The sequence below is a fragment of the Xiphophorus hellerii genome, chromosome 6 (genome assembly GCF_003331165.1).
Source record: "Xiphophorus hellerii strain 12219 chromosome 6, Xiphophorus_hellerii-4.1, whole genome shotgun sequence".
In the NCBI taxonomy this organism is placed as follows: domain Eukaryota; kingdom Metazoa; phylum Chordata; class Actinopteri; order Cyprinodontiformes; family Poeciliidae; genus Xiphophorus; species Xiphophorus hellerii.
Window position 1 is genome coordinate 19,731,752 of NC_045677.1, and position 24,652 is coordinate 19,756,403.

General features: G+C 35.9%; 1 protein-coding gene across 1 annotated transcript; it reads left to right on the top strand.

Moving 5' to 3' along the window:
* ghrhra (growth hormone releasing hormone receptor a) lies at positions 1 to 24,647 on the top strand. Its single transcript, XM_032565224.1, has 13 exons — positions 1 to 389; positions 1,011 to 1,119; positions 10,323 to 10,430; positions 12,144 to 12,244; positions 12,502 to 12,599; positions 12,829 to 12,961; positions 15,069 to 15,222; positions 18,397 to 18,457; positions 18,549 to 18,618; positions 19,384 to 19,478; positions 21,361 to 21,490; positions 23,589 to 23,630; positions 23,716 to 24,647. The coding sequence occupies exons 1-13, from the start codon at positions 318 to 320 to the stop codon at positions 23,854 to 23,856; spliced, it is 1,314 nt and encodes a 437-aa protein (XP_032421115.1). The 5' UTR covers positions 1 to 317; the 3' UTR covers positions 23,857 to 24,647.
* The last annotated feature ends 5 nt before the right edge of the window (positions 24,648 to 24,652 follow it).

The window sequence follows — 24,652 nt, forward strand, 5'->3', positions numbered from 1 at the left end:
CTACTGCCAGTTTAAAACAGGTACGCGCTGTGACTTGAAAATAGGCCATTGGCTGTTCTATGTTCTGAGGCGTCCCCGATGTCTCTGAATGGAGCTTCTCCTTCAGCTGATTTCACTGTGCCTGGTGCGCAGATGTGGAGCTGCAGCTCAAGTTTGAAGATCATAGTCAGGAGGGGAAAAAAGACAAGGATGCGTCTATTTTAGGTCGACAGATTGGATGTTTGCACCGAGGAAGTCACTCTTTAAGAAGCGCCGCGAAACAAACCTGGATTTGCGCTCACAACACCGAACTGACGAGACACTCAGAGGGCATAGGAATGTACTGCAAGGGAGGATATGAGAAAGTCATCCTGCTCATCTTTTACCTCCAGCTGTGGTCCAAGCCGATGGTGAGTAACATGCTCTTATCTGCGCCAAACATACGCACACCAATAACTGGTGGAAATCACCTTAAAGTCCAACAAAAGTTGTTCCTCTGGACACCTTTAATAGAAAATACTCTCCTTTATTTTCGATTTCTTTTCTGGCGTAATGTGTTTAACCTTTTTGTGCGCTGTCTCCCTCATTCTCCCTGGGGCTTTTGTCACAGTTGGACTGACATTATAGTATGCAGCTGCGTTTCTCTCATTATTGCTTTTCCATCCACTTGCATCCATCAACAACATCCTGAATCAAAGCAACAGTAAGCATGGATGAGAAAAATTAATGAGAGGTCCGACAGCGCACAGGTTTGCGCATGAGTTTTCGTAGGCATGAACGAAGAATTCCCATCTATGATATTATAAATGTATAAATTTCAATGACAGTTTGTTCCAATATAACATGACGACAAATCATATTTTAAAAAAGTACCTAAAAACAATCTGATTAGTAATTCCTTTCACTGAATTCTCCATTTCCGTACCTCCCCAGCATCGCATCATCCTCTTACGCCCCAAACATACCGAGAACAAGCGAGAAGCGTGTCTCCTCGTCCCTGTAGATAACTGGGACGTGTGTCTAATTTTCAGGGTGAAGCAATTCATCCGGACTGTGCCATCATCGCTCAGCACCTGAGGGCTCGAGAGATTTGCAGCCAGACGAGAAGGAGCGAGGCGCAAAACCGGAGCGATCACAACGGTGGGTTCCCGTGTGATATGCTGCGCTTCTGGGGCACCTCTCTCTCAAACACGCACTCAGGGAGATGGCTGTGAAAGTCTGGCGCTCTGAGACATTATTTCAATCGAAAGTATAAATGCTAAACTAGAACAAGGACTTTGGGTATGCAGAGATAAAGCCAGAGCACCACTGGCAGCAGGGAAGGAAAACATAATAAACATTCTAGCGGGAAAGACATGTTGGCTGAAGTTTGTCGTTTCAGTATTTGTAGTTATATACCGGGGGTGTATCTTAAAGGTTTCTATCTAATAATAACAATACAATTATTATTATTGCTAATTTACTGATATGCATTTCTGAGAAAAAGTACAAATTTCCTAATTTTTTCTAGCTTTGTCATACTCAAATATTTCAAATAATCAAACAGTTCATAACTCAGACACAGCTAACATGGGAAGTTAAAAATAACAGATCAGACTGGATCAAGGGTAAAAGAATATCCAAACAAGCCTTGTTGAATGGGAAAAGTAATCACTCCATGTATAGAGTCATGAATTAAATGTTATTGATTACATTTTTTGGAAGCTGAGTTCAAATTAATTAGCTACGTTCAGACCTGTGGAGAAAAGATATCACTTAAATACAACCTGTCTGACAACACAAAGTAGGACAAAATAATCATATTGAGATCCACACACAGAAAAGGAGAAAACATTGAACAATGGCAAAACTTCCCTGACATAAACAATTGCTCCTAATAGTGTATCATTGATTCATCGAGGAGGTCAAAAAGAAACCATAACAACATATACATCACTGCAACCCTCTCTTTACTGTAGATTAGTTTTTAATCATTCAACAGAAAGAGACTGAGTGAAAATGACATTCATGTTCCAATGTCAAAACCACTACTGACCAAAAAAAAAAAGGAAAAAAAATATTTGGGAAAATATTTTTGTTGATTGACAAGACAAAAGTAAAACATTTTAGAAAGTCCTGTCAAATCTCATAAAAAACACAGGGTTTAAAAATATTAAATTGCACAAAGTTGACCAAAAACAAAAAACAAAAACATGGTGGTGGGAGTTGTGAGTTTTTCATGCTGCTGTTCAGATATAAGATAAGAGAAGCCCTGGTGAACAGGAGGGAGGGTGAAGTTTAGATAAAAAGAAGAAAAAAATAAACACATTGGCTAATAGGGTTTATTAAATAGTTGTAACAATTGATTCATAACCATGAAGTGCACACAGCATTTACTGACAAAAAATACCATGAATAAGCTGACAGAGATCAGATTTTTACAGTAATTCATAAACAGATGTGTAGTGTACAATGATTACGTATAATAGAATTTCAAAACCAAAATGGAGACATTCATAACACCGAGTTTCAGAAAAGAGGTTTGCTGAAATACGTGTTGTTCCCTTACTTTCACTCCATTGCACTGATCATTTACTCAGTGTGAAATATGCCTCTTCTCCCAGGTGAGGCCTAGCCATCTTGTCCTTCCAATCTGACCAAGTTGACTTTATAATAAACTACTGAACCTGGCATTTCCCTGAGGGCTCAAATGTCTCAGGAACTGGCATCATATTAGAACTTGGCTCAGACAAACAACATGGGATGATGAACTTTAACATTTCATTGCTACTTTGATCTTAATTGAGGTTGAAGCTACTCAGTACTTTGGTGCAATGTTGTCCTCCAAGGCTCATTATGCAAATAAATTAATGTTGATGAATTTCTCTGATAGAGTTGATGTGTCAGTGTCCGGTCAATGTGCTGGTGGCATGTGACCACACAGAACTCCAGAGCCATGCAGAGTTTAACCCTTCACTAAATTATATACTGCCTTGCAAAAGTGTCCACACACCTGAAACTGTTTTACATTTTGTCACATTACAGCCACTCACTTTAATGTATTTTATTTGATAAAAAAGAAAGTGGTACATAATTACAAAGTGGAAGGAAAATCAAAAATGACTTGTGGTGTGAATTTGTGTTCAACCCTCCTGAGTCAATACCTTGCAGAACCAACTTTTGGGAAATGTCTTTACCAAATTTATTCATATGAAAAATAAAAATGTTGCCTATTTCATTTTAATAGCCTGAACTCTGTCAGATTAGATGGAGAGTGTCTGTTAGCATAAGTAGGTCTGGACATTGGCCTGACCATTCTAATGCATAGATGTTTTGACCTAAATACATCCCATAATAGTTCTGACTGTATGTTCAGGATTAGTGTGGCTCTGGAAGACAAACCTTCGCAACAGTATAAAGTTTTTGTAAGCTTCTGAGATGTTTTATTTCAGTAGCACCATCCATCATACTGCTAACTCTGACCAGCTTCCCTGTCCCTGCAAAAAATGCCTCCAGTTATATTTTGGTCTGATCCTCAGTTGTCACCGTTTTGGGGTTGGGAGTTTGGGGCGGTCAGTTCAATTCAAATCAGTTTATTTATATAGCACAAATAGAAAACACGTCATCACAAGGTACAAAAAGTACCTGGAGAGCTTGTATCGTTATGATGTTTAATCTGTTCTTTGCTCTCCAAGATGCTATTTCTTCAGGCTGTTTGTAAAACATCCATTTCACAATATGCAAGACTGTGAGTTTCTTCTGGGGCATAAAAGTAGGATAAGATCATTTGAAATTTATGGCTGTAGTGTAACAATTTGTGGAAAAATCAACAGGCTCCAAATAATGTTTTGCATTTTTTGTGACTCAGTCAGTGACTCCTGGTGGTAATTGGTCAAAATAGACATTATGTTTCATTTACCTATTTAAAACATCATGTCAAAAATAGACTCCAAATTGTTTTTGTTAATGACTTGATTCCATAAAATTGAAGAAAATAACTAGCAGTCTTCTTTTAACATGTACAACCTATTTAATTATATCAAAGAATGTAGATATAAACTGAGAAAACATTTTTTTAAATTGATAAGACACAACAAAAAGGCATCATCATACTATATTGGAATACAGAATAACAAATGCATTTCAAATATAAAAAACTGCCATGCACTCACAAGTGAAACGTCATTGAGAAGTCTACTGAATGAGGACTGCAGGCATCTTCCTGCTCCTCCGCCAGCATTGCTCTGAAAGGACTCAGTCTGTGTCCAAAGTCATTTCATACGTCTCTGTTAATCCAAAATGAGGTGACATTCAAGTGGCAAAGTGAGCAGCCCCCTCCCGCCCCCTTACAGCTGCCTGTTTATCAAGGACTCACAATAGAGCACAGCTTAGGGGAGGGGAGAAACATTTTCATTAAAAATGATGTTTTGAAGTGAACTATCAGCCTCTTTATACGTCAGTCACTTTTTGAACTCTCGACAGCTTGATGCAGCTTAAGCTTCCCTCAGCCGGTAATTAAAAACAAAGAAGTCATTCCCACGGAAACTGTATGGATTTTTATAATGTATGGTTTGCATGCTTTTGCTTTGTCATGACGATAAATGTGCACAAATGCTTCAGTTGGATCCTATAATTGTGCTTCTGTCTTTGGTGGCTCTAATCTGAGTCTAAAAATTACTTCTTTTCACAATTAGCTCTTCACATTTTTAATATCTCTTGCTTTCCGCGTGATTTTATAGACGCGAGTTTGAGCATGATGATTGGAACTCCCTCTGGGAAATATTTCACCACCTTAATTTGAACTTGTTGTCAACCTTATCTATGTCAGGAATCCAAAATAAGCACAGATATTTTGGAATAAAACTTGTGTTTCCCTCATTATTAGAGAAACTAGGACAAATTCTGCTGAACATTTTTTCAGTGTTAGCCTTGTCATAGCTGTGTACTATTGTCAAAATCAAGACATTCTGCTCTGAGACCAAATCAAGTCAGTAAAGCTGACTGCATGAGAGAAAAGGAGAATAGTTTGTATTTATTTATTTATTTTATTACCTGATAATCCCCATTGCATTTCATCCTAGGCCTCAACTCTATCAAAGGGGTGAGAGCTTTCAAGCCCTAAAAAGTGAGATTTTTTAAGGGGACATCTGGAATGAAATAAGTATAAGCTGCTCCTGCAAACCAGCTTCCACATGTAAATATTTTTTATTGTTTTTGATACTACAATAATGTCCAGAGGAAAGCCTAAAGGTTTGCTAAATAAGCAAAAAAAATCATATTTTTGATGTTTTTTACATTTCAACTATTACAATGCATGGTTTTATGTATTTTATTTGATATATTTTTAAGTTGTTCCAAACAGGTTCTAAACATTTTTAATGTTTAGAACAATGATAAAAGAGAGGAACAAGTGATAAAGCAAATTGAGGAGTCAATTTATTAAAAACTTAATTTAAAATCAAACAAGCCTATTCTCAACCAATCAAAACAACCAAAGCCTTAAAAAGGCAAAATCTGTGCATAGATATAGTTTTCATGTATCAGGCATTAACACTGTCATGACCCCCTCATGGCAAAGGCAGAAAGGGTTAATGTTTTTGAATGTGACAGGACTGTTGAGGCCTCTTGCAGTGCTCTATTTGTGCAAAGGTTGCACATAGTAAGAAAGTCATTTCGAATTTTCTAAGAGATCCTGAAGAGACTTAAACAAAAAGTCAAGTAGTGTACTTGCACAAATGTTACCTGCAAGGAGCTTGAGAATTTAGCTGCATGTTAATGACGAAAGCACATCCTCCACTCAAATGAAGGAACTTACTGACTTTTAACTCACACACTGCTCTGAAAACATATTTCCCTAATTGCAGCAATATTCCAATTTTACGTTTTGATGGACTTAAATGTGTTGGATAATCAATTGCTTCTCTTAAAAGGAAAAGCTGTCCAAACCAATGGGCTTCTGGTAAAGTAATTAGATGCCTTTTTAAGTTCTAAGTTAACAGCAATTATCTAAACTTTGCGAAAGTGAAATTAGAAACATCCTAGATTACTGCCAGGACCACATTCTAAGGACAATATGATGTAGGATAAATATCTCAAAATGCAACAAATCATTCCCAGCTCTGAAGAAATTCAAAGACAAAGGAGTTAAAAGTCATTGCGTTATAGCTTAACACAACGACTTAAGCTAAGGAACTTGGAAGAAATAGCTCCATAATTGATGGAACAATAAAATCGTCACTCTAGAAAATCCTTCTTCAGAATGTGCAGGTATCAATTTGTAACCTTAAGGTTTTAGTTTAAGAAGTGTCAATCAGTTAATGAATGATTTGACACAGGGTGAAGTATAATTTCAAATGGGGCCATACTGCTTTGGAAAGCTTTTTACCCCAATGAAAAAAATATAAATTTGAAAACTGCATTTCATATTTATATAAGAAATTGTTTATTGATCTTGAACATTTAAGTGTGACAAAAGTAGCAAAAACAGAAGAAATATGTAGTGGGAAAATGCTTTGTCACCTCACTGTAACTACTGTTTGTGATGACATTTTTAAATCTAACTGCTCTCCTTTTGATCTCACACACTGAATACAATTTCACAATCTTATTGTTTTTAAGGAGTGGTGTTTAGTATTATCCAGGCACATAGTGTCACTTTATAGCAAAATGAAGTAACTTGATTGATATTAAAAAAAAAGTTGTGTATATCAAACATAACTCAAAAAGAAATGTAACTTTACAATTGGATGGCCCTTCACTACATTATAAAAATGCTTCTCTGCTATGCCATTTACAACTGTTTTTAGGAGAGTTGGGCTGAGAGGTAGTTTGTATGATTTGTCTGAGGGGTGCTCTGTGAGGCAGAACATTCAAGGATTCCTCAAACACGCATGGAAGAATCAAAGCAGGTTTGTTTCTGATGAGGAATAACATTATAACGTGATGTAAAGCTCAAAAAGTCAATTTCATATAATACTTCCTCCCTTTAAAGTTTCATACCGTGTTAGAGTTTCTTCTGCTGTGCTTTTGTAAAAAGCATATTGAATCATTTAATGCATGAAGGAGAAGCTGCTAGGTAAATGTAACTTGCACGGAAAATGACTGTTGCATATTCAAATATGCTTGGCAATAAATTTTACTTTAGCATACCTACAAAACACCTTCGCATTTCTACAATGAAAATCCAATCTAACCAGATTTGTTTGTGTGAAGAAGCAGGTAATATCCAGGCAGTGTTGGATGTGCTTCAGAACACCCACATTCAGGGTTTCCTGCGCAATCCTCCATATTGTGACTTGGTGATGAATTGGTGCTGCATGTAAATCCTGAAGGCAAATAATGCGCTCTGCTCTCTACCTCTTTCACTTTCAATCAGTTTATCCGCTGCTTCACTGCGGGAAATGATTTCAGTTCTACTCTTCAGTTTGTCAGAGGATTTTTGCACCTGAAGTTGAGTAATTCAATCAGATTTCCCTCAGCTCTTTTGCCATTAATTGAGTACCATTAATATTGCAGCTGTGTCTGAACAAACAACATTGCTAATGGCATTCATTTGCAACACACTGTCGCTGTGTTGACACAGTTTTTGGAAGATGTTGTCTTTTCTTAAATTAGGATTGTGTCAAGATTAAAGCCAATCTGTGTAAACCCTGGGATGATCCTTCCACATAACCTACATACCCTCTGCTCAGAAATACACTCCTTCAAACCAATTTAAAAATGGGAGATAACACTGAATCACAGCGTCCTTGGTTAAACAGCCTCAGTACAGAAGAATTGCATCTCTTAATCCAAGACAGCAATTAAGTCTTTGTATAGACATAGAAAATGTAATTTTCTCTTTTTGACCAGTTAGACTCAAACAAATACTCTAAAAGCACCTTGTTAATATGTCATTTATTTTCCAAAGTGCAGTTACCAGTCAGTTTAATCTTCTTATTGTCTTATCCACATTGGATTTATTCCCCTCACAGCAAGATGAGCTTCACAGGAAAAGGTGTGAAAAGGTTTTAGTTTCTTCTTCTGTTTGTGATTAATTTGCAGTTCGAGTGAATGAAAACACATCAGAACTACAAGGTGATCTCGTAGGAATTTATAGATCCGAATGAACTGCAGGCATTATAAACATTGCAAGATTTTTCTTGACTAACAAACCAAATACATGTTGCTGAGCTTCCTGGGAAATCATATTTTGTTCTAATTAAAATATTTTTAGGTTTTTAAAAAAATCACCCACACAACTGGTCAATATCTGAAGTTTCCATTGAATGGTCAATCTATAGCATAGTTAGCCAAGTTGTTATGATGCATACTGCTTACTTGGAGCATTTTTGCCACTGTATTTATGCCTAAAAGTGGAAATGATGAGCAAATTACTACTCCTAAGAAGCTCATCTCTGCAGCTTCTCCTTAGTTACCGTAGGCCCTGTATGTATGGCCCTCTCTTAGTAGCAGTTTGCAATTATGGCTTACTATATCCATTTATAGAGGACGCATTGAACAGAGTAATGTTCTCTAACTAACCTCTGAGACCCTCAAAGGACAAACAGATTTAAAAACTATTTATTGATAAGGTGTTTTCTAAAGGCAATTTGTAGGACTGGAGTTTAAGTGTATCAAAGTAAAGTAATGTAAAACAAGGGGTACAAATGCATCTGCAAGGTGCCGTATGGCTAAAGGAAAAGAAACATGAATAACCAAACTATTAGATGAACCAAAATCATCAAATGTATGATTGGAAACAGAGATCTAGGGACGTTGCTTGGAAACAAGACAATAACAGTTCTGTTGTTACCAAGTCTTGTATTGTTTAAAATAAACAAGCACAACAATTTGATTCCCTTTCTTTGAAAAGACAGATCTCCCTGCATTGTGTAGTTGTACGCTTGCTGAATTTGATTCCTTTCACTTTCCTGCCTTTGTCTGAAACCAGTACACATAAAACCAGACATGCGGCATTGGAAAGATATATCAGGGAATATCCCTTTTCGGATAGGCACACCCATAATCTGCATGCTTCGGGTTAATGTAGCATCAACATTTGATGGTGTTTGCCACCTGCCTTGTAAAAATCTTAAAGTTTCACAACCTCAAAGCAAACAGTCTGTCTCATAAAAACCAACCTGGAAGTACATGGCTTCTGATCCACAGCATCAGGAATATTTGACTGAGTCAGGCTGAAAGCAACAGAGAAGATGCTGAGGTAAATAATCCAGGGTTTGTGTGAACACACTGTAGCTCCAATATCATTTGCTAGTGTTACATTAAAGCTGACAAAATGTACATGTGATTATGTAAAAGGAGGGAAATACTTAGTTTATTTATATGGGATGGAGTAATAGAGTTGATAATGGATTAGATACACAGGCTTTGTAAAAATGAAATAAGGAACTGAGAGAAAACACATTTTTGCTTGTATATCACCAGCATGTCTAAATGTATAGTCTGAAGAAGCGGAAACTCATTTAAATAACCTAGAGAATGTAGCTCTCATGTCGCTCTTTTTTAACTGAGCTGCCTTTTCCCCTAATTTCACATTTTCTGTTTATCAGTAATAGAAAAATATTTTAGCATGCAACAAGATCTTGTTTATGAGAGACATATTTAAAAGACATTTCTATATAATTCTATAGTTTCTCTACAATTATTTAAGATCCCAAAAGCTTAAAAGAATAAAACACTTTAAGTGCCAGTTTGGTCTTACCCTTCGGGCATAGCTAAAGTCCTTTTTACTCCACACATTCAGTCACATTGGAGTAAACCCAAAAATATTTAATGGACTGCCAAAATCTGTGCAAACAGTGATGACTATGAGTGATGACTGTGGGGTAAACAGCAGATTAAATCTGCCTCAGCTGTTGAGGCTGAAATGTCTTTTTCCTGCTGACTGATTGGCAAAAATGGTAGTCTAAATATTTATCTGCCACAGACTAACATTTGTTTAAAATCTACATGGTTTTACTGCACAAGGCGATGAGAAGTTTATATATAATCACCTTCGGCATGGATATGTTAAAGTTAATTTCAACTGGTAAGAGATCAGGACTTTTAGTTTAATGTTAGACTTCATTATTCTTCCCAAAACCAGTTTTGATATGTTTTTTGGATAATGATCCTATAGGAACACCCTTTCTGGCATTTTATTTATCTGTTTGAGATATGATCTATTTTGCTGGTTTGAGAATAGATAAAGCAGACTAATGTTAAGCATCTGGAATGGTTCTGGAATGGTCCATCCCAGAAAACCAAGCTGTTTTAATTAGTTTTGTCATTTCTCTTTCATGCACAATAATACAATAATGACAGGTACTAACTGACAGATTTTAAGTGACTTGTCCCTCTGCTTTCGTCCCTCTGTTTTGCAGGATGTAAAACAGAATGGGACGAGATTGGATGCTGGCTGAGGGCCGAAGCTGGGCAAGTTGTCAATTTATCCTGCTCTGAGGTCTTCCAGCATTTCTCCAGCAATCAAGGTTGTGTTTGCACAGCTCATCAAATGCTCAACCTCATTAAAATAAAAATAAATGAAACACTTGTACTCTACATCTAATCAGCATAGTTGTTAAGATGAGGAATACTGTGTTTGAAACCTGTTCTTGTGCACGATATCTTTGCTGCTAAGGTTAATTATATAGAACATAATCAAAGTGCTAATGCAAAGTGAGGATAGTAATGGAAAAACATAGTATGAATTATTCATGCATGTTTGCTGGCATGAACACACACTGCCCTGGGATGTTTTTGACAGGAAGAGTTTGAAATATTGTCATAAAGTTTTAATTAATATAATACAATTCTTGTCTTTTTTGCTTTTCTGAAGAAAAATGTTATGTCATACCATTACTATAAGGTGAAATGGATGTTAATATAAGTATTTTTATATATTCACTTATAAATATTTTCTTGTTTACAGTGATTGAGAGTAAAACTGTTTGGCATTATCTAAAATCAAAACATCTGTTAAAATGTTACCCCTTTCCTTGCAGTATTGTTAATTAATACTACATTTCATTGGATGTTGTAGTTAGTAATACTCATTTGTCCTTTAGCATCAATGAAACAGTGGACAACACTGAAATGCAGTTCACCCAAACAAAGAACAATGAAGTTTTAAATATTTGGACTCCCACTGGTTCCATATGCAGAAAGAACCAGAATGGTGAAGAAGAAGAATTTAGATGACTTTGAATGCGTCATGTTGGCCAGATAGGCTGGTCAAATTTTTCCTGAAACTGCTTGTCATGTGGGTTTTCCACACAAATTCATTTCATTTTTTTCAGAAGCATGGATCCACTCTCACTCAAATCAACAGTTCAGTCTGGTGTTGGTAGTGTGATGATGTGGGGAAGATTTTCTAGTCCACACTTGAGCAGCAGTCAACATCTTAATCCACTTTTGGATTAAAAGCACTTTTTGAATACTGTTAATTGAAGATTTGTACCCTGAATGTGAAGGTAACAAATCAGCCACGATTGTGGGATTCAATAATGCCAATTTGAATCAAAATGCATGCAGAACGCTTCCAACACGAAGCGTTATCCTTAGCGTAACTATCACAAGTGTTTGATTAGTTTGTACTGGAATGAGTTGGATTGATCTAAATGTTATTTTGACAATACTGGTTTTTACATAATTGAATATGAATTTTATACACTTTTCTTCCCTGAAGATTGCAAATTGCTCCATGCAAATAAAATTAACTCTACATGAGCGCTAGGAATATGCATAAAAATCAACATTTTGGTTTTTGTGCATGTATATTTTCATGACTGATTCTTTTTGCCATTAATGATGGCAAAAATGAGCATCTAACCAGAGTGTACCTAGAATTTTATCTTATTAAAGCAGGGAGACATGTGTACAGATAATTAAAGTCAAAGACACAAGAGCAAATCTTGCTGCAGAGAATTACATATGCTAAGATATCAGCAAGAGTTGTTGCTGGAAATCACAAATAACCTTTAAGAGTCTGCATAAGATTAACAACCCAATCATGAGCAGCAGTTCCATTTGTACACGTGAAACACAAAACTGTACTTTACATTGAATATAACATTAAAATTGGGTTCACTGATATCTGATGAAAAATATCACTGGAGTTTTTGTGCAAATGTGACCATAATTCAGGCGCCCCTCCCCACCTTAGCGTTTCTTTACAACATCCTTGCTGTCTGCTCTTTTGTCAGGGTATGTTTACAGAAATTGCACTGCTGATGGCTGGTCTGAAATGTATCCAACTTATGAAGACGCCTGTCATTTCAGTGATGACAGCGAACCTGAATCTGAGGTACACACACACACACGCACACACACCCACACACACGCCCCCATGCGCACAGACTTTGTTGGAATCATGCTTTCTCAATGCTCACCTTCTTTAGCTCAGACTTCTTTCACAGAAATCCTGCCAATGGATGACACTGTATTATTGTCGCATCTGCAGAAGGATTCTTAAAAGGGAAACTTTCAGATCTGTTTAGAAGTGTATTAAGCTCTTTGTCCTCACATCTTTCTTCAGTTTAATCTTGAGCTTTCTCCTTCCAGACAAGTTACCTCCATACGTTCAGACAGGTCTACACTGTAGGGTACGCCACCTCACTTATCACTCTCCTGACAGCTATAGTGGTGTTCGCAGGTTTCAGGTAAGGGAACAACAGCACTGAATGCATACGGATATGAGAAAACTAAGAAAAAAAAATACTGGGATCCTTGGTTACCTTACATTGTGGTTAATATCTGAAACCTGAATTATCATCTCTCCTACACTGATACATTTTTTTACCCCCAACCTCTCAGTATATTGCAGAGTATTCATTTGCATAGACAGTATTAGAAGACCCTTATTGTGTGACTCTATGTTGGGATGCACAGGAAGTTTCGCTGTACCAGAAATTACATCCACATCAACCTGTTTTCCTCATTCGTCTTGAGAGCCAGTGCTGTGTTCATTAAGGATGCGGTGCTGTTTGCAGATGAAACTCTCGACCACTGCTCTGTTTCTACGGTAAGCCTGCGAATTACTCAAGGATTTTTCCATAATAACTGGGATTAGAACAAGGTTTTAACAGCGAAAAGAGGGACAAAGATGGGAATTCAAAAGAAAAACTGAATGACTTTAGATCCTACCCACTATTTGCTGTTGCAATTTTATACAAGTCAAAAATCATTTTCAGTATTATTCAGATATTGTTGTTATAAAATGAGGTTTCAGATAACATTTTCTTCTTTTACAAAAAAAGAAAAACATTTTAATTTAAAATAAATATGCCAACAGGGACTATTATGTGGTGGTTGAGAAGGAAAACAACCATAGTAGAGTTAATGCGTTAATTTAAACCACTGTTGTGGTTTAAATTAACACAATTTTAAATTGTAATCCTATATAATTAATAAGTAAATTAGTCACCATTTTCACCATTAATATTAAACAATGTAATTAGATATTTGACCCAAATTCCTTTATTATTCCATAGTGATCAGACATAAACTGTCCAAAAATGTACTAAAATGTATTCTCTTCATAGAAAAATCACCTGGAGGAATCACTTGAATCAAAGAGTACATTTATTATTAATCAAACTAAGCTATAGTTACTGGTATTTACTGATAACAAGCAGAAGCAAAATCCTAGATTAATTCAAACAAAAAGCTAAACAAAGAACAACATTAGTCTAATCCCACTGGTAAGAATAAAAAGGGGTTTGACTAGAATAATCAATGACCGTTATGTAGTTTATCATTTAACTGATTTAGAGTAGGATCTGTTTCCCAATTTTTGACCATGTGTTGAAAATGTTTTGACCTTTCTTATATGAAGTGACCTTCCAGAGGAATGGGAACCAAAAGATAGAAAAAATGGCAGACAATTTCATCCCAGTGGACTTCTTGTGTTCTAGACTTTCACTTTGCAAATCAATAGCCAAATCCCTCCTGTCAGTCTCTTCTTCACCCTTCAGTCACACAAGCAGCAAGCTCCTGTACGTCACCTATTTCTCTCAATGTGGGGAATATACAAGTATTGGCACAAAGTCAGTTGAGTTGGCCTTGGGGAATAGCTTTCCAGAGAGCCAGCCTCAGTCTGTCTCATTCAGCACAGGTGTTCAACTCTTTTGGCTGCACTTGGTCTGTGTTGCCCATCAACAAAAAAGAGAAATTGTTTTGGTGAAATCTCCCAGCATCAGAATGCAAAAACCAGAATTTCTCTGTTTTTGAGACGGCAGGAATGGTAAGCAGACAGGACTTGAACAAGCAAACAAAATGTTCTAAACAATGCGGGGCTATTATGAGTATCTACTGCTTGGCAGTTACAAAAGTTTCTCTCTTCTTCAGTAGTCTGTTAAACAGCAGGAGGGCCAAATCAGTGAATGAAACATGTGTTAGAGAAGTGTGAGAATTTTAATTGCACTCATTAAATAGTAGATCTGTTGTTCCATCAAAGACCAGGAAAGGGTATTTGACAATCAAAACAACATATTTAAACTTGTGATAGCTATATTGTAAGAAAAATATTTGAAAATAAATCAAGTCAGATTCAAATCATCAGATAGGGCATCACATTAACGTACATGTTATCCCTAATAACTTTGTTTGGACTTGTGAATAGCAGTTATTAATTAAGTTATTTTATTCTATTTAATTTCACTAATTTAATTTGTTTCTTCAAGATCGTTGCAGAGTATAGAAGCAAGTTTAATGCCCATAGTTTTTCTCACAACTTTAAGAGAACTTCACTTAATGTCCTTTTTGAGTTTCATATCGCTGTAAACTCAGTGAAACACAAGGACTTGTCTACAGTTTGATTAATGCACTTTATGGTGAGGGAAGTCTGAAATGTTGGAAGTTACATAAACAAATTCAACACATTAAGGAACATACATAACTGTTTTTTAAATGATCGTTACTGTCATTTAATGGATTACAAATTTGGATCAAAATAATGCTGGGTCTAGTTGAATTTGTTCTACTAACAAATACATTTTTTAAAACTATAAGTGGAAAGCAAAAACGTTAACTAGCCTGAAAGCAGAAACATTGATTCAGGATAGATACGAGTTCATCTGTAGTTCTTATAAATGGATGCTTTTAACTCTGTGTCTATTTTTATCCTCTAGGCTGGGTGTAAGTCAGCTGTGGCTTTTTTCCAGTTCAGCATCCTAGCCAATTACTTTTGGTTGCTGGTGGAGGGCATGTATCTGCAGACCCTGCTGGCCCTCACTTTCGTCTCTCAGAGGAAATACTTCTGGTGGTACATTCTCATTGGATGGGGTGAGTAAGAAAGGCAGCAGTCATCTGTACATGTCAAACTCATCACAGACTCATAGTTGAATGCATTGCAGGGCACTGCTGTGTGAAACCTAATATCATCCGCCCATAAATTTCATAACACAGGGTTACACTGCACATTTCATGCTACCTTTAGCTTACTATATAAGCCAAAGGTCCTATTTTTTCTGACTGAAAATAATAATTCGGGGCTGTAAACTTGCTTTTACATCATGGAGCTGTAAAATGTTAAAGCAACACATAAAAAATATATTTGTTTACAACATTATGGTAATTTTGCTGGGAGAATTCACAGGATATCCAATGAGCTTCCAACTATTGCTTCTTGGAGGTGTGGACTCTGGTGAAGCTTTAAACTTTTCCCAGTCGTTAAGTAGTAACGTCTGCAATGTGCCAGTTTGATGAAGCTTACTGGAAATTGCCTGCTCTGTAAACAACTGTCCTCCACTTAAAAAGAGAAGTGCTGAGCTGAACAAGATGGCTATTAACTTTAATTCAATATTCAGAAGTGTGGCTAACATAGACTGACTCGTATTCACATATTGCTAAAACTACAGGCAGATTATGATTCTAAAACAACGCAGATCATCAATATCATTTCACAACTTTCCCTAATGTTTGCTGATTGGCTCAGTAGGAAATGCTACTGAAAGAATCCACCTCAATGGAAGAAAGCTCAGACTGAGCTGTGAAGCCAGATTAGAATCAAGCAGAATGGTGCAGGAACGCAATGGCCAGGTGATTATTAGCCAATCAAAATTCTTTTCCTTGTTTTCAAAAAAACTGTTTCTGTGCCACATTTAAATAAAAATAGATTTTGTCATCTCATAAAACTCTAAGAAGAAGATTTAGAAAATGTAAAGGTTTTATTTATTTGACTTGGGTTGGCACACAGTTCTGTCTCATTCAGACTGATAATCTATTTTCAGATAATAATCAGCTTCCTCAAAGCCTGCTGACAGGATGTTCTCACAGTGGCTGATTACAGATACGATTGCACTTCATGTAAAAGTTATTTCTTCCGTTTCTCTGAGCTTTTTAGGCAGACTGAATGAGATTTTTTATTGTAGCATGTTATCCCAAACAAAACAACATCCTGTTTTTGAATTTATTCTTGCAGTCTTATGTTACCTCATCCTATATTTACCTATTCTCAAACTTTCCAATCCCCATTTGTGTAATTTGTTCTGCCACCAATATGCTACAGTATTATTCAGCCACAATAAGAGGGTAGATACTGACTGGTTACTGTAGGGTTAACAGTAAAAAAAAAAAGGCAGACAAATCGTTATTTTTTTCCCTTTTACTGAGAAACTCTTAAAAGTTGGATTCAACAGAAATGACAGCAGGTAAAAAAAGTTTACAGGTCACACTGGGCTTGTTGTTCTTGTAATGTCAGTAATGAGTTAAGGCTATGTTCAGCTAGTGCTGCATACAAACACTGCTTATGGGGTCTTCGTGTCAGGGATTCAACTGTTAGATGGGATGAAGTACAGCAGCAGGATGGATCAGACCCTTGGGGATGAACGTGCAGACCCTGTGTCAGTATAATTAAAGAATAGTTGGGTTGCCTGCATTCAGGGTGACACAATGCCTCTAAGTCGGGAGGTTTTATAAGCAGCTTTAGTGCAATTGTTTGAAAAGCTTCACCGTGCCATGGCATTTCACAAACAAGCCGGTGTCTGCAAGACGCGAAGATTTGAGTTCAGGAGAGCGTCACCTGCTGCGACGGGAGATAAAGAAGGAACGCATTGTGCCTCTGTCCATCAAACCTTGTTGAGGATTAAACGAATTTCCTTCAACCTTGTCGGTGAAGGCTTAAGGAAACAATGAAAAATCATTCTGCATTCTCTCTCCTATTAATTTTAGTGACCCCTTAGAGGAGTCTCCCTGAACTATAATCAGATCAAACGTTTCAAACATACACCAGTTTTGAAAATACCTCCTAAGGTGATGCAAGATGTACAAGTGTACTTTATATTCAGGGATAACAGTGAATAAAAATGGAAAAAGTCTAACCGTGATGGGTTTCATAGTTGTATGGAAATGAATGTTAATCAAAATGAAAGATATTGCAAAAGTATTTTTTATATCTTTTTTGCAATTTGTCATATTACAACCATAAATCCATTTGTTTTATTTGAATATGATGTAATTGATAAGTACAATAAAAGTACATGGTATTTTGCAGCCTCCTACAGAAGTTTTGCCCTGTAACATCAAAATGTTTCCCTGTCCCTTAAAAAATAAAAATAATAATAATAAAGACACCACCTCAACAGCACCTTAAAACACTGTGTTTTATGGTAGGAATGGGGTATTCATGGTAATTTACAATGCTCATATCCTCCAAAAATTGTGCTTTGCATAAAAGGCAACAAGCTACATATTTGTGTCAATTGAACAGTCCACATTATTCCACATGCTTCCTGTGTCTCCTGTAGTGTAGCATGTTTTACACAGAACTTCTTATGACCAATACCTGAGCAGTGAACCTCTGCTTCCCCAGCAGCTTTTCCAGAGTTACTTTGCTGCTCTTTAACTCAGTACTCTTTACTGGGCTAGTGTGTTTAGAGCCTCCAACGAGTTTTCAGCTGTGCCAGACCTAGTTCAATCTTTAGATGGCAGATTAAACAACAGTAGCACTTCATCCCTCGCCTGTCTGCTGTGCACCTTTGTCCTCATGATGCTGTTTGGTCACTAATGTTGCCTAACAAACCTCTGAAGCCATCACAAAACAGCTAGATTTACACTAATATTAAGTCACAGGCTGGTTAATTAGTAAATGGGCCAGATTACAAATGCATGCCACACTTTTCTGATTTTTATTTGTAAAATAGATTGAAAATTATGATTGATTTACCTTCCACTTCATTATGAGATACTACAGAAGCTACAGAAGTGTATTGCTGACAAGGAGAAAAATACATTTTCAAGCGCCATCAACTTATAATGTTTTCTACTCTATTTCTATCGCTTCACCTGATTTTATGACTGCACCAGATACCTACTTAGGCAATGTGATGCATGTAGGACAAAGATAAATTTGATATGCAGAGTAAACATAATGTCATGTCCTCCTGTGAAGATTTATTTAGATCTAACAGCATGTCAATATTTTATCCATGCATAATTTATTTGCTTTTGTATTTATAGGATTGCCATCAACGGTTCTCGTACTTTGGGTTCTGACCAGATTTCTCTATGATGACAGAGGGTGTCGTAAACTTCATTCTATTTCTTGATATTAGTTACATTAAAGCTGCTCATTTCATGCTCAGCTGAATGCAGTTTGTCTTTCTTTGCAGCTGTTGGGATGACAATGACAGCGTTGGCATTTGGTGGATCATTAAAGGACCAATAACAGGCTCGCTGCTGGTGAGTGACGAGCTGTGAAGCTGTTGCAACGTGACAAACATTTTTTTTTTTTTTTTACAGTTACATTTGCTTCATTCACACATATTGTACTTTTGTACTTGTATGGAGGAATTTTTCTGCCATAATCCCAGCGCACACATGTTCAGTCTGAAAACAGGATTTAATGTCTTTCTTCTCAAAACTTGTAACTCTTGTACTCAAAACTTCTCATTGTGGCTTTACAGTTTACACAGAACCCAAGGCAGAAACTTCTTATAAACTTCTTATAAGTTAATAAGAACTTATTAACTTGGACAGAATTAAACTTTTGTCGCTTAAAATCAGGGCTGATTATTTATGAGACTGGAGCTCCTTTTTGTTGCAACTCAAACAGAAAGGGAATACCAAGTTGCACATTTTCCCAATTTTTGGAGTGACTAATTTTCTTTTAACCACTAGTGTAATTAAACAATTTGAAATTATTGTTGTGTTGGTCTGATTTCTCTTTTAATCACATTGTGAATTTTCTCTCTAGCTGTGGGCAGAGACCTGCTTCCCAGATTACTAACAATGAAGCTGCAACATTCTGGCAGGAGAAGAATTTCAGTTTTAAGTGACATAATTTACATAAACAGCCCTACTCACACAATCAGAATAACATAGAAGCTTTTATTTGTATATAAATTTCACATAAGTGACTTTGTTGTAAAAAATAAATAAAGAAAAGCTTTGGGTTTTATTTTAACTACTATTGATGTTGATGGTTTGTGCATATATTTCTGACAGGTCAACATAGTCATCTTCATAAACGTTATCCGGATTCTGGTTCAAAAGCTTAAATCTTCAGCCATGGCTGGAAACAGCGACACTGGTCACTTCATGTAAGTCTCAACAAAGAAGCACAGCATATTAAGCTTGAACACAGACTCTAAAACCACAACATGAAATAATTTTCTCAGGAACAGGATTATCAAGGTTAGGGAGATTAGTTAAGCTCTGCCCTTCAGAGAAGCTATTAAAATCAACAAATACAATTAAAATAAATATACACACAAGATACATTATTAAAATAACAGAAAATATGCACTTATAATAGCTGGTTTTTTATTTTATAGGATATATAGATACATTTTACTCTTGATTAATAACTGTTATGCAAGCAATGCAACAAGGGAACAATGTAAAAATCCTTTCACAAAATGAATGGCCTCTTTCCTGCTGGTTAATCTGTAAAATGCTTCATTCCTGTATAACACAGAACCCAGAAATACTGCTTCACCTGAATCACTGTATTTTCTGTATTAGCAGTTTGACTAGGGCAGAGTTTTGCTGAGCTGAATTCATCTCAAAAGAGAGCAAATAAAAATAGAATCTAGATACTAGAAATAGACGTCTCTTTCATCGCGGTGCGACAGAATTGTTCCACCCATTCAATGAATGTTTTACATGCTCAAAAGCTTCTGCCTTGCAAATTTCAGCCTTATTCAGGTGGATCAGAGACATGAGCACAAAAAGACTGCAAAGCACAGGTGTGACTAAAGAAAAACACAATCCTATTGTAAGCATTGAAACATCCAGGTGGATTTTTCATGTCAAATCCTGAAGCAGTCGTGTTAAAACCCCGATTTTTATTGTTTTGTGTGACTGGTGAGATGGTCAACATGAAAGTGGATTTATGCTGTAGTAAAAGAAATTCTTTAATCTCATCCATCAGTTTCAGACCAACAAACATAAACACAAACATCTGTTAGAGAATAGTTTAGCTGTTTGATTCTTAATAAATGGATCTTCTTTCTCACTGAAATAAAAAGTTTATCTTGTCTTTGTAAAATAAGCAGATTAAGACAACATGATTTACAAGTTGCTGTTTTTAAATAAGTTATGCTATTTACATTTATTGCATTAGTTATTCAATTTAAGCTTGTCTTACATTTAAATAAATCCTATTTGGGATTTTAATCACCACCATTAGGGATGCACGATATGAAAATTTTGACCGATATCGATATACGATATTAATACTGAAGTTATGCCCTTTAACTAATATTTACAGATATATTTTATATATTTCTACACTTTCAACATCATATAAAAGCTAGAACACCGCCTATATCACTTGTCTGCCTCAGTTAAACACCTAATCATGTACTGCTTCAATATCAGTGTCTCATGACCACATGGCCGACTCCCTTCCTTTCTGGAAACACAAATAGTAATAAGATGGAAATAAAAATTTGTTGTCATTATTAGCCTGGTTTTACTTACATTCTGACAGGTCAACATAGTGATAAAGATATCTTTAAAATATGACTAACATCGGCTGATAACCCGTTGTTGATTCCATATATACTGCACATCTCTAACCCCCATTTATTGTCGTAAAAATTGGCTGAATACTTAATTTTATTTTACTTTGCTTTTCACTGTCAAAGCCTCATAACAGAATTCTATACTATACTAAAGGTTAAACAGATGGCAACTGTGGCTCAGTGAGAGCTCAAAGTATTGGGTTTTGATTCCAGCTTTATTCTGAAATATATGTCGATATGCCCCTGGGCAAGGACAATTAACCCCAAGTTACTCATTGATCTGTGTAAATGGATGTGTGTGCAGTGCAATTGGGTGACTGTGGCTAAAGGTGGAAAGCAGTTTGAGTGTTTGTTACAACTAGCAAATCACTATGTAAATCCAGTCTATTTACCATGTGGCCTAAGTTTTGTCAAATCTGTAATACTCTTTTGATTCGCTTTGTTTTTGCATCAGGCGGTTGGCTAAATCAACCCTGTTCCTCATTCCTCTGTTTGGGATGCACTACACTGTGTTTGCCTTCCTGCCTGAGAACACTGGAGTGGCTGCCAGACTGTACATCGAGCTGGGCCTGGGATCCTTTCAGGTATACAACATTTTTGAAGGGAGGTGGAGTATTACGTATTTTCTAGGCACATTGTATCTATAAAATGGCATGTATTGATGTCTAATCTTTATTGAATATTAGAAAATTTTTAAAATATTTTTCTTAGAGAAAAAAGGTTTCCTCTTTGCATATCTGTCATGAAGGGGTTTTTATAGACTTCGTTTAGCATCTCGCAACCTGCTAGGATTGGACTATCCTCCACCTGTAGACATATTTTTATAGAAAAAAAAAACTGGTTTTAGCTTAATTTGAGACTTCTCTTTGAATTACTTTTCAGACTCATAAGTTATACTTATGCTACAATCATTTTTCTGAAGGTCTCAGTTGACTCAACTGTGGTGATCCCTATTACTTCAACAGTCAGATAAAAATCAATGTAAATGTTTGTGGCTTGAACAGAGCCAATCTCCTTTAAAAGGCTGTTCTAATCATGTATGTGATTGTGTATGTATGTTGCATGTTTGTTCTAATCATGTATGTGATTGTGTGTATGTATGTATGTTGCATGTTTGTTCTAATCACATACATGCAACATCACAACCCGACATGTGATTCTGTCCCTCTTAAGTGAGAAAAACTTAAGTTCAAAACTAAAAGAGACATTCAAAGTGTGTCCAAAATCTAGTCTAGTACCTTCAAATCTTAACGCATTTTTTCTGACAGGTTTTGGGAGATGAATGTTTCCTGTGTAAGAAAATGTTTCTGCTTCGCAAATCTGTCATACACAATATTTTTTGTCAAATGTCAAACAAAACCAATGCTCACCAAGAATCCAAGCAGCATATTTTGTATTTGTTTTGGACTCTTGGTAGCTCCTCATGACCAAAAACAGTTTTCTTACCATCAAGGTTGGTGAAATGTCCATTTTAATGTCACTCAGTCTTGTCCTACATCTTCTGTTATAGATCACTGTCTTCACTGTGGAATTGTATAAATGTAACACTCTCTATGGTTTGATACTTTTGTATTATTAATGCTTCGCAAAAGGTTACAAATGAGTAAATGCCACTGAAATCCTGCTTGCACTGCAGTACTACATTTCAGGTCAATCAGAATCACTGTAATTGATAACAGGTGTGAGGAGCAGCTGAAAATAGACAAAAAAGGTGCTTCAACAAAAAATGGTTTAAGAGCATTGTTTAACAGCAACTGCTGTTCCCCTCAGAGATTTTTTTTTCTGTCCATTAAATTAGTATAAAAAACTGACATTTTAATTTGTAATTAAATTTTTCAGATGTAGTGTATTAAACAAAAATGTAACTAAAATATTCTGTGAAAAATTAAGAAAATTAACCAAAATATCTTGTACCTAATAAAATTAAATCTTCGAATACATAAATGGGGTTTACCTTCACTTTTACCTTAAATATATAAACAATTTGAGATATATTCCAATTTGACCACTTTGTTTCATAAATATATATATGTGAATTTAACAAAGTGGATCAGATGAGAAATTAATTTGTATTTGTAAAAGCAATTTAGAGTATATTTGTTCATAAATAAAGCTGGAAAGAGACATCCTGTCTGATGGATTCTGTAGCCACTCTGGATTATGAGTGGAGCATGTTAATGCAACATTTAAACAAAGCATAGTAAAAGTTGATAACCACTTAGCATTTTGGTTCAAAAACCTTAGCACACTTCAACTCTACTGAAAATATTATATGAAGAAAAGAGTTGCAATACAAAAAAGAGAAATATTACTTGAAATATCACAAAGAGTTTGGAACAAATACTCAATTTTACAAAACTCATTTCCACAAGCTTTATGTTGTGATTTATCTTGCTTAAATGTTAAAAGGATAGCAGCCAAATTCCCAGACATACAGTTTTGTTGATATGGAAAATGTGGTTAGCACAAACATTTTCAAACATGAAAATGTAGAGATTGTGTTCCAAGCTGACTTTTTAACAGCATATTGCTCTGAAACAAACTAAGTTAATTATTCTCTTTATTTCTTTTTGTGTGTTATTTACACAATAACAGATTGACATCTATCTTATAATTGAGTGTATTCACAATCAGCATTTACTTATGTTGACTAATTTTAAAGTGACTTCTGTTGTGTTGCAGGGATTTGTTGTGGCACTTCTTTACTGCTTCATGAATGGAGAGGTGGGAAATTTGTGGTTTTGTGACAAAAAAGTTTCAAGATGAACAAACAGATGCTTTATACTCCACCTTATCTGCTTGGCTGCAGGTCCAGGCAGAGCTCCGGAAATGGCTTTGGAGGTGCCACAATCCAAATCTCATTCCTGCTAAGAGAAGCATCACTCAGGTCACAATTCGAACCCATGGGGGCATGGGGCCTTCGTCTAGTGCCAACATTTCTGCTGTATAGTTCTTGTTTGTAAAAGGAGAAAAAGAAAATTTTGAATGTGAAGAAACAATAAAAGCGTGGCATTCCTCTGCTGAAAATAACGACGGCACAACTTCAACTATTGTTTTATAAGACATGAAAGCACAAGAAAAACAGAGTCAAACCTGTGGAGGCGTTATGGTGCCATCGTAAAACAGGAAGCAACAACCGAGACAGAGCTGGCCCTGGACCGAAGAGGATTTCAGATGCTTGAGTTTACAGGTTGTAAATACATGAATGAGATGATTTGTCTACACAGCTTTAATTTTACTCTAATTGTTATTTTAATGCTAACTGTAGCAACAGGACTATCTTCAGTGGTGTGAAACTCAACTTTCAACTTTCATTTGGGGCCACATCAAGATAATCTTAAAATCATATACTGTGGCAGAATGTATAGTATTATAGTGTTTTCTGTATTCAATGAGTAGTTCTAAATATTTGATCATACTTAATATTCTTTATCATTGAAGTAATTTGGCACTTTACAAATAAAGCAGATTTGATTTGAATGATAAAATAGTATTTAAGTACAAAACTAGTATCTTGAATTTCTTGAAATAGTTATGGTTGGCCAGATCTGGCCTGTGGGCCTTGATTTTGACACATGTGCCTTAAATGGTATCTTGAAAACCACAGCACTTGTACTGAATTATTTCACACACTACTTAGATTTTTGAAAGAAAGCATTAGATTATGTATTAAATGAATCCACTGTACATGTTGACATATTAAATGTGCATGGAGGTAGAAATAAAATTTGTATTAGTTTACAGAG